Consider the following 17,606-nt stretch of genomic DNA (forward strand, 5'->3'; position numbering starts at 1 on the left):
TTACAGTCAGCCACAGTCTTTTCAAAATTAGATTTACGCAGTGCCTACCACCTGGTTCGCATCCGGAAAGGTGACGAGTGGAAGACTGCTTTTAAGACCCCGCTCGGCCATTTTGAATATCTGGTTATGCCCTTCGGGCTGACAAATGCCCCCGCCGTTTTTCAGAATCTCATCAACGACGTGTTGAGAGACATGCTGAACATTTTCTGTTTCGTCTATCTTGACGATATTTTAATTTTTTCCCAATCAATTCAAGAACACAAGCGACACGTCAGACTGGTATTGCAGCGTTTATTAGAGAACAGGCTCTTCGTCAAGGCAGAGAAGTGTGAATTCCATGTACCTGTCATCTCCTTTCTGGGGTTTATAATTGAGCAGGGCAAGCTGAGAGCAGACCCCACCAAGACGGAGGCGGTGACGAACTGGCCGACACCGACTAACCGGAAGGAGTTGCAACGCTTCTTGGGGTTCGCTAACTTCTACCGTCGTTTTATTCGCAACTACAGCCAAAAGGTACTCCCGTTGACCCGTCTGACGTCCACAAAAGTCCCATTCAAATGGGATTCGGCTGCGGGGTCGGCATTTTCCAGCCTAAAGGCCGCATTCACAAATCCCCCGGTACTGCAACATCCTAACCCGGACTTCCCGTTCGTCGTAGAGGTGGACGCCTCGGATTCGGGGGTCGGGGCCGTTCTGTCCCAGCGTTCCCCGGTCGACCAGAAATTGCACCCCTGCGCCTTTTTCTCTCGTCGACTCAGTACAGCAGAGTCCAACTACGACGTGGGCAATCGTGAACTGCTAGCTGTAATCGTCGCCCTACAGGAATGGCGCCACTGGCTCGAGGGGGCTAAGGAACCGTTCACGGTCTACACCGACCACAAGAACCTGGAATATCTCCGCTCCGCTAAAAGACTCAACCCCCGTCAGGCCCGGTGGGCACTATTCTTAACCCGTTTTGACTTCATCCTCACATACTCTCCTGGCTCTAAGAACACCAAGCCCGATGCCCTTTCCCGTCTCCACGACCCCGTGGAGAGGGACCGGTCACCAGAGACCATCCTCCCGACCCGGTGCATCGTGGGGGCGTTGAGATGGGAGATCGAACAGAAGGTCCAGGAAGCCCTGGATGGTGTCCAGGTCCCGGCTGGATGCCCCGCAGGGAAGTTGTTTGTACCCCCACCTCTGCGCTCGGAGGTGTTGCAGTGGGGGCACGGGTCCAAGGTGGCCTGCCATCCTGGGGTGAACCGGACTGTGCATCTCGTCACCCAGCGGTTCTGGTGGCCGGAGCTTCGGAGGGATGTGGTGGACTATATCAATGCCTGCTCCGCCTGCGCCTGCGGCAAGGTCTCACATAGGCCTCCGGCAGGACTGCTCCAGCCGTTGCCCATCCCTCCTCGACCTTGGTCACACATCGCCCTGGATTTCGTCACGGGCCTTCCTCCATCCCGTGGGCGGTCGGTCGTCCTCACCATCGTGGACCAGTTCTCTAAGGCGGCTCATTTTGTTCCGCTGTCTAAGTTGCCGTCTGCACTGGAGACCGCCGACCTCCTAGTCCAACACGTCTTCCGTCTCCATGGGATCCCGGTGGACATCGTCTCGGATCGGGGGCCCCAGTTCGTGTCCCGCGTATGGAAGCGGTTCTGCCGATCCCTCGGGGCCACGGTCAGTCTAACCTCGGGATACCACCCCCAGTCCAACGGACAAGCCGAGCGTGCCAACCAGGATCTGGGAGCGGCCCTCCGCTGTGTATGCCTGCGCAGTCCCTCCTCCTGGGTCGACCACCTACCGTGGGTGGAGTACGCACACAACACCCTCGTCTCTTCAGCCACTGGTAGGTCCCCCTTCATGTCGGCCTACAGGTATCAACCGCCGCTGTTCCCGTCCCAGGAAGGGCAGGTGGAGGTCCCGTCTGTGCAGCATCACCTCAAGCGAGCCCACCGCGTATGGAAAGAGGCCCGAGCTGCATTGGCCCGCACGGCGACCCCGAACCAGCAAATCGCGGACCGTCGTCGGCGCCCGGCACCTACTTACGTGGTAGGGCAGGAGGTGTGGTTGGCTACGAGGGATCTCCGCCTGGCCGGCACGTCCGCGAAACTGGGGCCCCGATTCACTGGACCGTTCGTGGTCGAGTCCATCGTCAGCCCCGTCACGGTCAGGCTCCGGCTGCCGCCCGCCATGAAGGTTCACCCCGTGTTCCACGTTTCCCTGCTCAAACCAGTGGTTTCCAGTCCCTTGGCTCCGCCTTCCACTCCGCCCCCCCCTCCGCAGGTCGTCGACGGTGACCCGGTGTACACGGTTCGTGCCATCCTGGACTCTCGGCGCAGGGGTAAGGGGTTCCAGTATCTGGTCGACTGGGAGGGCTACGGGCCTGAGGATCGTCAATGGGTGCCCCGCTCCTGGATCCTTGATCCGTCCCTTCTGCGCGACTTCCACGCAGCTCATCCGACCAAGCCGGGTAGGCCGCCGGGAGGCGTCCGTTGAGGGGGGGGTACTGTCACGTCCCGTGTTTGCCAGCAGGGGGCAGGCTTTTCCTGCCTACCGCCGACACACCTGTCACCCATTAAGGACTGATTACACAGGCTTTATCTTTGTGCTCGGGCAGTTGACTTACTGCCGGAGTATTCAACGCCGTGCCAATTCTCTCGATTACTGCCTTAATCTATTCATTGCTGTGTAGCCTTGTGGCTGTGATTGCGCGTTGTTAAATCTAATCTTATTAATTCCTATTGTAGCCAACTATATTCCTTGCCGTTTTCTCGCAAGCGTTTTCTGTTGCTTCCTTTTATTCCTGGTCCTGATTTTGACCAGCGTTTTCTGTTTGTTGCTCCCGGACGGGTATTTTGTGTTTTGTATTAAAACCCATTTGTTCTCGGACCATCTTTTCTTTGTCTGCTATTTCGGGGATCCACCTCATTATCTTGTTGTGCACGAAGCGATCATTTTATCGCTTCGGGCACAACGTGACACATTTTAAAATATTGGGACGACTAGACATATTCAACAAAATTAAACACTCTCAAAATAAGAGCTCGAAAGAAAAGAAAATACATTTTATTCAATCTCCATAATTACATTTGCGAACTTGTCAAAGGTAATTAAGTTACAAAGTTGAATTTTTTTCTATTAAAATTTCACTTTGAAACAAGTACTATATATTACTTTTACACTAGGTTCAATATTTAACATGGAAGTCATTGTTTATCATACCATTTACAGTCATGATGTCATGAAATGAAAGGCAAAACATTCGAAATACAAGCAGGAACAAACCTAAGTAAAAAACGGTGTTTACAATTGTGAAGAATGAGGAGTAACATGATTTGAATTCAATGGGCCATCAATCACAGTCCGCAAAATAGAGATCACTGATTGGCTTGCCATTCGGGCTTCCTACATTATGTGTAAATTTTCCTGTGCTAAAAATTGTATTTGTGGTGTGCAGTCTGGGTTTATTTATTGAACCAAATATCAGTTCCAATATTTATATTTTTAAAATATACTTCTTGTAAGTTGTTATTGATACAATATTAATCAAAGGTAGTGAACTCACACCATGGGGTTGAAACATTTAACGTTCGACCCCACACTATGTAGTTGAAAATCCTCATTACAAATGGATGGAACCACTGACGGAGTGTTGTGGTTCATCAGAAAAGGCCTGTTGTTCCAACCCTGTTTTTTGTTTGGGATTAAATTAAAAGGTTGAGTACGTGAGTGGGAATTGGCAATGTGACATGCAACTGTCTGGCAGTCCACGGTGGGACCTGCCTCTCGCTCAAAGTCAGCTGGTGGAAGAGATAGGGAACAGCTCTCCCCCAACCTTAAAGCGTGACATAAAATGAATGGCTGGAAGGAGCCTTATGTCGCTCTCATTTATACACTCAATTTAACCAAAACAATGTCACCAGAAACATGAATATAAAATGAATGTTTGAACATTTATACAAACCCATAAAAAAAAGTCATTTGATTGGTCTTTGGCAGCCTGGTGGGCCAGTGGTTAGCGCGTTGACATCACAATCCAGAGGTACTGGGTTCAATTCCAGCTGCGGCCTCCCTGTGTGGGGTTTGTTCTCCCCGGGCCTGTGTGGGTATTCTCCGGGTACTCCGGTTTCCTCTGACATTCCAAAAACATGCATGGCAGGCTGATTGAACTCTCTAAATTGTCCCTAGGTGAGAGTGTGAGTGTGGATAGTTGTTCGTCTCTGTGTGTCCTGTGATTGGCTGGCAAACGGTTTAGGGTGTTCCCCGCCTACTGCCCATAGACTGCTGGGTAGGCTCCAGCACGCCCCACGACTCTTGTAAGGATGAAGCAGTTCAGAAAATGGATGGATGGTTGGTGTTAGAATAGAAAATACAATGTTGTCATGTTATAAAGTTTCATCTTGTTACATGCTTGATTGATGTTGAAATGCTTGTGTTCAGAGCATCTTGCACACAATGGAAGCATAGAGAGATCAAGGGACCCGAGCAGATGGTACCTCACTACATCTCAGAGAGAAAGATTTAACCCTCATTAGTAGACACACTGGTGCCTGTTGTCTGACAACTTGGAAAGGAAGATTTAACCTTGAACGGAAGGGAGTACTCGAACACTCCATCATGAGAAAGGGTCACGAGCCAGATTACAGACATTTCAATTCAAGGAGAAACCACTCATTGAAATGTACACGTCTGTTAGTTTTTGGATGTTGGTGCTGGTACCAAGAAAATGATTTGTCTGAGGGGCGACGCAATGGGGCCGTCCAGAGGTGTGTCATGTTCATGAAGATGGGAGTGTTTTTCTGATATGTTTCTTGTAATTTGCATATACAATCAATAAAAAAGTCCGGCAGTGGCAAGCGCACACTGAGTGGCTTCACGGAGAACTGCACCTCCGGCCGGCAGTGAAAGTGGATCTGTTCCTGTGTTCGGGCCTTTGTCAACTGTCTGAGTTAAAAACTCTGACAGTTGGTCTTCATAATTCATATCCCCGATCTAACAAAACAATGTCAGCCAGAAATGTTCATGAATGGTCACTGCGGCCTAATGACCAAATTTAACATTCACAGACATCGAGCAGAAAGTCCTGTAAATAAGTGAGGGACTCTTCCACGTGAGGCGGCAAGGCATGACCGATGTCTGCCTGGGATCTGGACAGGAAGGCCTCCACAGATTTACAAATGGCCGCCTTTGTTAGCATATCATCGGCCTTGTAGACCCAGGATCCCGGCCGGCTTATTTCCTTGCTGACTGAGCTGTACAGATATCCTAGAGATGAAGTGGACAGTGTGGAGGTCAACAATACATCTTTATTTACCAGGATATTTACTGGTACCCCAACTATCATAACGTTATTTGAACATTCTCTCCCCGGGAGACATAACGCACAGTGGTCAGTCTATGTCAGGACAATGCAAACTTGCAGCAAAAAAAAAAAAGAAAAAAGATTTAAATAGAGAGCAGATATTAAAAATAGTAACATGTTAACTCATGCAAGCGGATAAAAGCATAATCAAGCAACTATTTTTCTATCCCGAGTACATTTTTAATCAATCCTTTGTACAAAAATGCAATGTGTAAAATTACATCCAGATGTATTAAATATGGTAAGATAATATAAAAAAACAGCAAGCGCAAAGGTCCTTTATCGCAGTGATCCCGGTTCTTCCGAAAATCTCACCTTTCATTGTTGTATTGTAGCTGACGAGCAACATCCAGAGGTGTTGAACCAACTCCTCCCATTTCTTCCAACGTTCACCATCATCCTGGGGATTCAAAATGACACATCAGATTGTGGGTTCATCGTTTGCACCCCCAGCATGTCACATACCGGTATTTTTCAGTGGGCGTTTTTCATGGGTTTTGACAATATCCAGGCAAGTCTGAATTCAGAGTTGTGTGACTTCAGTAGTATCACTTTGTGCTGCAACATGCAGAGTAGCGCTGAAGTCGATTGGAAGAGATCCATTCAAATGCAAGACAACACAGCTTCAGTGTAATACCGTATATTTTGCCATTTTATTATCATTGGTGGCCACAGAGCAGAAACCATAGGAATACAGGAACATACAGTAAAGTATGATTTTCAAATAATTTGATCATGACCGGTAAAGACATACTGCTGTGAATTTCATTCATTCATTTTCCGAACCGCTTCATCCTCACGAGGGTCGCGGGGGGTGCTGGAGCCTATTAGGCCAGCCGTCTTCGGGCAGTAGGCGGGGGACAACCTGAACCGGTTGCCTGCCGATCGCAGGGCACACAGAAACGAACAACCATCGGCGCACACACTCACACCTAGGGACAATTTAGAGTGTCCAACCAGCCTGCCATGCATGTTTTTGGAATGTGGGAGGAAACCAAAGGACCCGGAGAAAACCCATGCACGCACGGGGAGAACATGCAAACTCCACACAGGCAGGCCGGAGCTGGAATTGAACCCGGCACCTCTGCACTGTGAAGTCAACGTGCTAACCACTCAACTACTGGGCCGCCTGCCGTGAATTTCATTTTGAAAATCTAATAATTTTACAAAAACATGAGGATTTGAATTGTTGGCAGTTATAATAATCATAATAATTCAAAAGGTACTACTAAAATCTTTGGATATACCTGTACAGGAATTTTCTCACTCATGTTGTCTTTACCTTTAATGTCACCGGTTAAAAAAAAAAAGTAAGAAGAGTATATTGTATGTGGAACTTCAAAATCCAATACAGGATTGCAGTTGTTTTCATTGCAGCACTCAGGTAGATGTGCAGTGCTCAATCGCAAGGTGTGCGGTGAAGAGTCGCTCACAGCAATTTTTAGGTAATGGCCAATGTCAATTGTGTTTGGCTGTGTCAAATACGGTGCGATGGGTCTAAGGTTTAAGGGTGTTTTAATAAGCTTAAATGTGTTTAAAGCGGCAGCGCGATGTTCGACTGGTTAGCACGTCAGCCTCACTGTGCAGAGGTCCAGGGTTCTATTCCAGGCTCTGGACTTCTTGTGTAGAATTTGCATGTTCTCCCGATGCCTGTGTGGGTATTCTCCGGGTACCATTATTCAAATGGCTTATCTTTGGGCAGTAGGCAGGGTAGACCCTGAACTGATTGCCAGCCAATCACAGGGCACACATAGACATACAACGATTCATACTCGCGATCACATCTTGAGACAATATAGAGTATCCAATTAACCTATTGCGTATGTTTTTGGAATGTGTTGAGGAAATCGGAAAAACCCACGCAGGCATGGGAAGAACATGCAAACTCCACACAGGAAGACCAGGACCCGGAATCGAACCCGTGACCTCCGTACTGTGAGGGTGAGGTTCTAACCAGTCGACCACCATGCCGCCTCCATACATAACATTTATTAGTTATCAATTCATGAATTTCGATAATACTTTGTGACATGCGGTAGTCACCGTTGGGTCTGCAGACAGTGTGCAGTTCTCCAAAAAGTGCAACAAGACACTGCGCGACATTGGCACAGTCCTTTTCAGTGGGCACGCTTGGTCCAGTAGATGTTCCAGCAGCTTCCATCTGAGCAGGTGACTCTGCAGGCTGTCCAGCAGCAGGAGCCTGGGAGTCATTTGGGGAGAAAGAGAATCTCAGGAGAAGAGGGCAATTGTGTAGCAGGAAAACAGAAACATTTTCTAGTTCATTACGTTATTTGCTCTTCTCTCGACCTCACCTGTGTGCTCGCAGGGGCTCGATGCTCATGAGTGTAAAAAAGAGCTCCTTGGACAATTTCGGTGCACTGAGTGCAGGAGAACGATCCACCTCTAAAGCCAGACATAGCATCCTCTGGAGAATGGACACGATTCTGCAAGGTTACAAAAGTTAGTCTTCCAAGTGAAGAAGGGAAAAAACAGTATTGAATACTTAATATTTGTTGTTGTTCTTGTTACATCAATGCTCACAAAGTATGCGGGATTTACCTGATATGCTCATCTTTCTCTCTGGCGGTTTCATTACTCTTTTCACTTTCAGTCGATTTCATAATGGCAGAAAACAACCACTTAATGACATCCCTGGAAGAGCAACATAATTGACCAGAGGTTGGTACAGTCGCCAAAAACTAGGCTCAATCAAGAGAATTTGTTCCGTTAGCATCATTTAAATAAAAGTAAAAATTCATCCGCCGAATGACTTGAGTAAGAGTATTCAGTCACTGCTGAGTCCGTTACAAATGAATCGACAACTATTTTGATAATTATCAAAAGAATAATGAATCGTTGAAAGCATTTAATTTTAAATTGTCCAAATATTCAGATTCTGGTCTCTCAACAGTTAGTTGATAGTTGATTGATGGAGTCCTTTATGAAAGCAGACTCATTATCTTTTGAGTTTTTCCAAAATATAGCATTTGAAAACATCTGCTTTGTTTTTTTGTCTTCGTATTGTATTGTATTGTATTGCTAATGCTCTCTTAACAGTTATATTAACATATTACGGAATTTTAATTATTTGCAATGTCTGTATTGTTCTATTGTTAAAAAATAAGTAAATAAATAAAGATTTTACTGGACAAAACCACTGACCTTTTTTGACATCTTTCTGACACAATCATTACCAATTTATTGAAATGAAGTGAGCTTAATGTAGTATGAAAATAACAGTGACCAACTATTTTTAATGGTCAACAATTTCTTTATCAGAAATGCACTTCAACTATTGTATGTTCATTTTTAGGGCTGATTCCGAATTGTCCCTTTTTTTTCTCTAGCACATCAGGTTTTTATAATAATAATACAAAAACAAAAATATACCATGAATATACAGTATGTATTTAGTAACATTTATGAATTAAAGGTTAGGTTCAGCAACAGATGTCTTTTTGTTTTTCTGAAACCTCATTGCTATAATTTACAAGGCATGGTAAAAATCCATATTGCACTCAATTGTTGGTTTATGTCTGCCGTGCATTTGGTTGGCCACCAGACCAGTGTGTATCCCACCTGGGATAAGCTCCAGCTCTATCTGCCACCCAAATCAGGACAAGTGGTACAGAAAATGGATGGAAGGATAACTGATACCTTGGTCTGTGACTTTGGTTTTTCTAGAAGGGCTGGGTCTTTTGCAAATAAAAGTCTTTTCTGACCAAGCACAACCACTGACGGAGCGAATCATGTAATTTTTTCGGTTCATAATAATCACCCATTTTGGGGGTGAGGGGGGGGGTATAAAATGGTGACCCATCGGTTCCTAGATACCAAACTCACTGTACTTGTGGGAAGTGCTGATTGCATGACAATGTAGCTCTTGCGATTGAGTGATGGAGTTCAGACGTGGACTTTTTGTGATAGAAGTCATCCTCCAAAGTCTGCACAACATACTCCAGGAGCATGCGCACTACCACAGGGTGATGCTTCTCTTTCTCATCCTGATGAAAAGGGGCCAGCGTAAGAACATCTGTAAAGTGATAGCTTGTACAATCCTTAAATGTCATCGAGATTTTGGACATCAGACTGTTGAACTTACTTTTTTTCAGACATCATTAATTGATCAACTCGTGAGCAAAATAGTTTTACAATATGAACAAACTGGAGATAGACCAGTGTCAGACAAAGCGCCATGTTCAACTATACGAGCAAGCTCGCAGCGATAAATTCCCCAGTGTTCAGTACCTGAACGGACATGACTGCCGTCAACATCTCCCAGCTCCAAGGTACTGTCTTTTTATCCACCAGGTGGTGTCTGCGATCAAAGCGTAATTTCAATCCATGAATAAGAATATTGGAATTTCACAATGGGATATGATTTTGGGTCATTTTCTTTGGGCAGACTATCATTCACCCTGGCGGTTGTTAGCTCTCTCTCACCTTTGTGTCCTCATCAACAGATTCCAGGCCCGCACGCAAAGATGGCGGGGACACTGTGAGTCCAGCAGGATGCCTCTTAGCACGTGGGACATGACATCCTTGGGAAGACAATAACCAGGTTGTAGGAGGTCCGACAAAAGTTGCAATGTGCCTTCGTGGTAGTTCTCGTCCATGGTGATGTAAACTTGGCTGAGTCTTTGCTCGCACCCAACTATTGATTTGTCACATTTCACATTTTCCTCATGCACCTAGAAAGACAGCATATGATAAGTCCATGCTTAAAGGGTGCGAATAAGTGAATTCAGGTGCAAAAATGTGAATAGGTGTACCAACCAGAGTATTTGCTAATCCATCCATTACTATCTGGCATGCACGTGGGCACACAAAATGCCTTTCATCCTGACTGGCCCCCCTGAATTCAACATCAGCATTTCCTTCGCCATCACTCTCCCCTTGCCACATGAAATATGTTGGACTGTCGAGCTCCGCTTCACGGCCACCTGCCCAACAGCCATCCAAATCTTCACTTTTCGATATGGAGCAAGGAGAGTCAACAGGAACGCTCTGGGACAGGTGATCAGACCTGTGTGACTCGCCATCACTCACGTCCTCTGTCGCTCTTTGCAAAATGGTGGTCCCATCTTGTTTATGGTCGCGTATGGACATCAGGTCTTCTTGGTTGTTGTTTGTGTAACATGAGGCAGGGGTGAGTGGGGCGTCATCCATTTCATCTGCATGAACGCTGTGCGGTTGTCCGGGACACGTTGACCTCTGCGTGGCGTCTTCACTTAAACTAAGAGAAGTGTTCTGTCCTGAACGTGTGGCTTCTGTCACTCTCGTTTCTAGAAAAGGATGTTTTTTTGGTATTCTGCCCTGCTTAGAAGATTTTTGTATATGTATATCAAGTTCATTTGAAGGGTCATGCTTCCACGTTCTTTTTAGTACGCTGTCCTCTTGTTTGGCCTTTTTCGTCAAAGTGTTCTCATTGAATTTTGTTCGTCTTTCATGCAACTTCACATCTGGAAGAGCCTTTGTTGCTTCTCTCTCCCCTGTCGGTGCCTAGACGAAAGGGAAGTTACAATATCTTATTTGTAATTGCAGACAGGAAAAATATGCCCAGATGGGAATTGGGTATGGGAATTTGTGCACAAAACCGTGCACAAATTGACATTAAAACATCAGAGCCTCTGTCCCATCCGATACCGATTTGTCTTACTGTTTATTGTGCATGTTAAATTGCTCCATGTACAGCACTATGTATGCAGTGATGGCTGTTTGAAAGTGCTCTATAAATACTGTTGACTTGACATGACATTTTGGAAGACTGCGTGTAAGTATTGTTTACAAACTGCTTATTATTAAAAAAAACATGATGGGCTGCAGGTGGGCTTCTCTACCACCAGGCTGAGCAAATTTAATAAGAGATTCATTGTCACTGAATGTTTACGTCGTACTCAAGTAATTATTTGGGAGACTACTTTTTACTTGAGTCATATTGTTGTTAACTGCAGCTGCTGTGAAAGCGCCACATAAAGATGAGTTGAGTTCCATAATGTCCACAGTAAAATGTTTTTACATGTTTCCTGCTAGAATACATTTTGTAACCGCGCGAGCAAGTTATAAAGAAAAGTTGTTAAAAATAAGGTTTTAATTAAATTTTGCGTCACATGATGGTGTACCGCACCGACTGTCCGAAGACGGCTGGGATAGGCTCCAGCACCCCCGCGTCAGTCACACAGTTAGTTCAGTAATCCAAAGATAAATAGTTAATATTCAGTCTTTCAATTTAGTTGCAGTGTAGCGTGTACATAGTATTAGAATTAGTTGAGTCAAACATCTATACACGGTCGTAATTTGGAGTAAAGCGATATAATAAGCTTTCATCTCAAATACAAACTGCAATACCGGTCACTGTGCAGCAGGAGTCCTTTCAGAGCTAATATAAATGAAGAATAATAATAACCAGTGGCTGATACGCGAAAAACAATGTCTCATTCACTTTACCCATCACTACATGCTAACCACCCCTGCTCTAGCGGAACACGGTGCCTTCCCAGAGAGGTTTCTGTTGCGCAACTTGCGCTAATCTATCGGACTTACAGATGGGTTGATGGTGGCATCTTGGACATCAACTAGCACAGTCGTGGTGGACTTTGGCTCGGCGACAGAGATGTGGTAGGAGCCCACAAATTCCACATCCGAGCAGTCTTCATCGCTGTCGGAATCAGAGCTGATGGTGCGGACAACCTTCATCTCTCTTCTTCCTTCGAACAATGTCGAGTTTTTCGAGGGCCAAAAAGAGGCGTTGTAAAGTAACGAACGACATTTATTTACCGTAAAAAGAAGACCAGCTATTTCACAAGAGGTAGGGAGTATTTGAGCAAGTCTGCATAACCGCCATCACATATTTACATTACGCCTTCCTGCTTCTTCGTATGTTTTTTTTCTTCTTCTGTTACACACACAGAGGAGAGCTTTTGGCGTTAATTGTTTACACTGTCATCTACCGTAAAGGAGTGGTACCACAGTGAGGGGCAATTTATGCAAAAACGTCACGTGTGATATATTAAAGCGTATTGATGAGACAGGTCAATCGTAGATACAAAAAAATCATTTTATATATAAAATAATTATAAATTAATTCATTTTTCTCAACCTCTTTTCTTCACTAGGGTTGTGGGAATGCATTAATTTACTTTTTAAAAATTGTAAACTAAATATTTACAATAAATGCTCAATTATTTCATAAAATCTAAGCCATTGCAGACGGCCCGGTGTCCAGTGGTTAGCGCGTCGACATCACAGTGCAGAGGTACCGGGTTCAATTCCAGCTCTGGCCTCCATGTGTGGAGTTTGCATGTTATCCCCGGGCCTGCGTGGGTTTTCTCCGGATACTCCACGTTCCAAAAACATGCATGGCAGGCTGATTGAACTCTCTAAATTGTTCCGAGGTGAGAGTGTGAGCCCGGATGGTTGGCCTGCGATTGGCTGGCAACCAGTTCAGGGTGTCCCCCACCTACTGCCCGAAGACAGCTGGGATAGGCTCCAGCGCCCGCCACGACTCTTATGAGGACAAGCGGGTCAGAAAATGGATGGAAGGACAAGCTATTGCATGTGAAAGTGCGACAAAATGTAGACTTGTCATGCGGATCTGCAAACCACAAGTAACCATGTTCCTCATTGTCTACTTGGCTGTGATACAGGAATTATTTGATAACATTTGAATCGTGTACTTTTTAAAAATGTATTATAAGTTTTCAGTTTTTTGTAAATCAAATCATCTGCCCACCCTTTATTCATAAGACTGTTATTGTAAGGTGAGTGTGAAATTATAATAAATAGTTGAACCTATTACTGTTCAAAGGAATTATTTTTTTTTACAAATTGGGGGGGGGGGGGTGCCACTACTTGCAATTTTCTCCCCTCTTTTAGGAATCAGTCATTCACCCTGCAAATTGTGAGATGTGATGTATGACTTCAATACAGTTTAACTATCGAATTTTAGGGGGAAAATGGCTACATTATTGCTTCATCGGGATATATATATATATATATATATATATATATATATATATATATATATATATATATATATATATATATATATATATATATATATATATATATATATATTGTATATATATATATATATATATATATATATATATATATTGTCACGTTGCATGGTGGTGGTGGACCCCAAAAAGCAGGCAGGAGAGAGGAGCAGGGTGTATTTGAAGATGTGTATTGATAAAACACAGAAAACTAAATCCTAATCAAAGAAAGTCCAAAGTAGCAAACAAAATCATGACTGAAGATAAAACATAACAACCAAAACATGACTCAAACAGACATGACAGTAGCAAAAGCAACAGTGACCCGACACTGAGTGTGCGGGCAAGAGTCCTGATTAGGCCTGATTACCTATGGCCAACAGGTGTGCAGCTGCCAGGGGAGCTCTACAGTGCCACCTGTTGGTCCCCAAACCGATATATATATATATATATGACGGCCTCGACCTCGAATGGTCCAGTGAATCGGGGTACCAGTTTTGCAGACGTGCCGGCCAGGCGAAGATCCCTCGTTGCCAGCCACACCTTCTGTCCCACCACATATGAGGGCGCCGGGCGCCGACGACGATCTGCGATCTGCCGGTTCCGCGTCGCAGTGCGGGACAACGCAGCCCGGGCCTCCTTCCACACGCGTTGGGCCCACTTAAGGTGGTGCTGTACAGAAGGGACCTCCACCTGCCCCTCCTGGGATGGAAACAACGGCGGCTGGTACCCGTAGGCCGTCATGAATGGTGATCTGCCTGTGGCGGAAGAGACGAGGGTGTTGTGGGCATATTCCACCCAGGGTAAGTGGTCGACCCAGGATGCGGGACGGTGGAGGCACACACAGCGGAGGGCCGCCCCCAGATCCTGATTGGCGCGCTCAGCCTGTCCATTGGACTGGGGGTGGTATCCCGAGGTCAGGCTGGCCGTAGCTCCGAGGGACCGGCAGAACCGCTTCCAGACGCGAGACACAAACTGGGGCCCCCGATCCGACACAATGTCCGCCGCAATGCCGTGGAGATGGAAGACGTGTCTGACGAGGAGGTTGGCGGTCTCAAGCGCCGACGGCAACCTGGACAAAGGCACAAAATGAGCAGCCTTGGAGAAGCGGTCCACGATCGTGAGCACAACAGTTCGATCCCGGGAAGGCGGGAGGCCCGTGATGAAGTCCAGGGCGATGTGGGACCACGGGCGAGGAGGAATGGGCAACGGCTGGAGCAGTCCCGCCGGAGGTTGATGGGACGACTTGCCGCAGGCGCAGGAGGTGCAGGCCTTGATGAATTCCGTCATGTCACTACGGAGCTCCGGCCACCAGAAACGCTGGGCGACGAGTTGCACAGTCCGGTTCACCCCGGGGTGACACGCCACCTTGGACCCATGTCCCCACTGCAGAACCTCAGATCGGAGGGAAGGAGGTACGAACAGCCTCCCCGCTGGGCACCTGAACCCCCTCCAGGGCTGCCTGGATCCGCTGCTCAATCTCCCATTGGACGGCCCCCACGATGCACTGAGTCGGGAGGATGGTCTCCGGGGATCGGTCCCTACCCGCAGGTTCGTGGAGACGGGAAAGGGCGTCGGGCTTAGTGTTCTTGGACCCGGGAGAGTAGGTAAGGACGAAGTCGAACCTGGTGAGGAAGAGGGCCCACCGGGCCTGACGGGCGTTTAGTCTTTTGGCGGAGCGGAGATAAGCGAGGTTCTTGTGATCCGTGTAAACGGTAAAAGGTTCCTTTGCCCCCTCGAGCCAGTGCCGCCACTCCTGCAAGGCGGTCACAACTGCCAACAGTTCACGGTTGCCCACGTCGTAGTTGAATTCGGCGGCACTGAGTCGACGGGAGAAGAAGGCGCAGGTGTGCAGCTTCTGGTCGACCGGAGAACGTTGGGACAGCACCGCACCCACCCCTGAATCCGAGGCGTCCACTTCCACGATAAACGGAAGATCAGGGTCAGGATTTTGTAGTACGGGGGGACTAGTAAACGCCGCCTTCAGGTTCGCGAACGCCGCATCCGCGGTCGGGTCCCACTTAAATGGGATTTTAATGGATGTAAGGCGGGTTAAGGGGAGCGCCTTCTGACTGTAACCGCGGATGAAGCGTCGGTAGAAGTTGGCGAACCCCAAAAGGCGCTGCAGTTCCTTGCGATTGGTAGGAACTGGCCAGTTAGTGACTGCACGCGTCTTAATGGGGTCCGCTCTTAACCTGCCCTGTTCGATAATGAACCCCAGGAAGGAGATGACGGGGACATGGAATTCACACTTTTCTGCCTTGACGAAGAGCCGGTTCTCCAGTAGACGTTGTAGCACCAGCCTAACGTGTTGCTGTTGCTCGTGTAATGACCGGGAAAAAATCAAAATGTCGTCAAGATAAACGAAACAAAAAATGTTAATCATGTCCCTTAAAACGTCGTTAATCAGGTTCTGGAACACGGCAGGAGCGTTTGTCAGCCCAAAAGGCATAACCAAGTATTCGAAATGACCCAGAGGGGTCTTAAAAGCTGTTTTCCACTCGTCACCCTCCCGGATGCGAACCAAGTGGTAAGCGCTGCGTAAGTCTAATTTAGAGAAAATGGTGGCTGATTGTAATGGGGCGAAGGCGGAGTCCAACAAGGGTAGCGGGTATCTATTCTTAATTGTAATCTCGTTTAATCCACGATAGTCTACGCAGGGTCACAGGGTCTTGTCCTTCTTTCCTACGAAGAAAAAACCCGCCCCCAACGGTGAACGCGATGGTCTAATGAGACCTGCAGCGAGCGAGCTGTTGATATACTCCGTCAACGCCTCGCGCTCGGGTTGGGACACCTGATACAGCCGCGAGGTCGGCAACGGAGCGCCCGCCTGCAGGTCTATAGCGCAATCGTAGGGGCGGTGTGGGGGCAAAGAGCGTGCACGATCCTCGCTGAACACCTCCTTCAGATCCCGATAGCAATCCGGCACTCCGTCAAGGCAGATCTCCTCGGGGGGTGTGACACGTTTGTGCTTCCCGACGGCCGATTGTAGACAGTGCTGATAACAATACTGGCCGCAGCTATCTATTGCCGGGCGTGCCCAGGAAATCACGGGGTTATGAGTCTTAAACCAGGGTAATCCGAGGATGATCGGAGCGTTGCGGGACCGCATTACGTAAAACCGCCGATGCTCGATATGATTGCCGGAGAGTAGAAGTTTTAGCAGGTCCGTTCTATGCGTTACTACCGCCAGGAGACGCCCATCAAGATTACGAACCCGCTTCTTATCTATCAATTCCTCCAAAAAACAACCCAGCTCGGACGCGAGATTGGTGTCCATTAAACAGTCATCCGCTCCCGAGTCTACCAGGGCCCGAACCCGCCTTGACCGGGACCCACCAAATATCTCCCCCTCGAGCTCAAGTCTGTTGGGGTGTCCCGGTCGCGTGTCGACTCGCCTAGACTCGGGGGGTGACGCGCGGGATCGTGACTCACAGTTCTCGGGGTAGACATGGAATGACGACCCCGGATAGCTGGTTGCGGCGTGAGGAGATGGTTGAACGCTGTCAGTCGTCGCTCGATCGCTGAAACGACGCCTCCTTCCTCCGCACCAACGTCCTTGCCTCCCAGCTGCATCTGTTCCTCTGTGGATGTACGCCGGAACTGGAACCGGTCAACTCCACGCAACTCCAAATGAGGGAACATTGGTGGAGAAAGTGTCCACACTGCCTGTGCTCACCCCCGTAGCGAGGGGGGAGTGGAAGCGATAGCTCCCTCGTCATAGTAGGATATGAGGAGGGCGCTTCCGGGGTGGAAGGACGAACCCCGGGGGGTGGTGGTCTCCGTTCCTCCACCCGAACTAAGCGAGGTTCGAATTCATCGAACCGATGAGCCAGCATGGAGACCGCGCCGCGGAGTTCTGAAAGGGCTTGGCCGTGCTGACTCATCTGTTGCTCTTGTCGGGAAAGAGCGGACAATATCTTTTTGATGTCTGCGGGATCCATGGTGGCCGGAGAATTCTGTCACGTTGCGCCCGAGGCGATGAAAGATCGCCTCGTGCACAACAAAAACAACGAGGTGGATCCCAGGTAAAGCAGACACAAAAAGATCTTGTATGAAACACAAAAGGTTTTAATAACGAACAGAAAGAGCCCGACAGGGAAAACGGTAACAAAAAACGCTGGTCAAATAAGGACCAGGAAATAAGGAAAACAACCGAAAACGCTCGCGGAAAAACAAAGAGCGAGGAAGTACAGAAATCGGTAATCTAGAGCAATACAATTTAGATGCAACGCGAATAACAAGACTAGTGGCCGTAAGGC

General features: G+C 47.5%; 1 protein-coding gene across 3 annotated transcripts; it reads right to left on the reverse strand.

Annotated features, from left to right (window-relative positions):
* Positions 1–4,362: 4,362 nt before the first annotated feature.
* On the reverse strand, positions 4,363–12,251 carry simc1 (SUMO interacting motifs containing 1). Of its 3 annotated transcripts, none has more exons than XM_052080683.1 (10): positions 11,891–12,251; positions 10,124–10,849; positions 9,791–10,038; positions 9,596–9,665; positions 9,191–9,351; positions 7,907–7,999; positions 7,660–7,791; positions 7,391–7,547; positions 5,663–5,747; positions 4,363–5,250 (listed from the first exon to the last, which is right to left on the reverse strand). In XM_052080683.1, the coding sequence occupies exons 1-10, from the start codon at positions 12,041–12,043 to the stop codon at positions 5,039–5,041; spliced, it is 2,037 nt and encodes a 678-aa protein (XP_051936643.1). In that variant the 5' UTR covers positions 12,044–12,251; the 3' UTR covers positions 4,363–5,038. The 3 variants fall into 3 exon arrangements, 2 of the variants coding, with proteins under 2 accessions (XP_051936643.1, XP_051936646.1); XM_052080686.1 differs by lacking the exon at positions 11,891–12,251 and having other exon boundaries at positions 10,124–10,290; positions 10,397–10,536; XR_007964868.1 differs by having other exon boundaries at positions 5,186–5,250; positions 7,660–7,813.
* Positions 12,252–17,606: the final 5,355 nt, after the last annotated feature.

Source organism: Hippocampus zosterae, chromosome 1, assembly GCF_025434085.1.
Source record: "Hippocampus zosterae strain Florida chromosome 1, ASM2543408v3, whole genome shotgun sequence".
Taxonomy (NCBI): domain Eukaryota; kingdom Metazoa; phylum Chordata; class Actinopteri; order Syngnathiformes; family Syngnathidae; genus Hippocampus; species Hippocampus zosterae.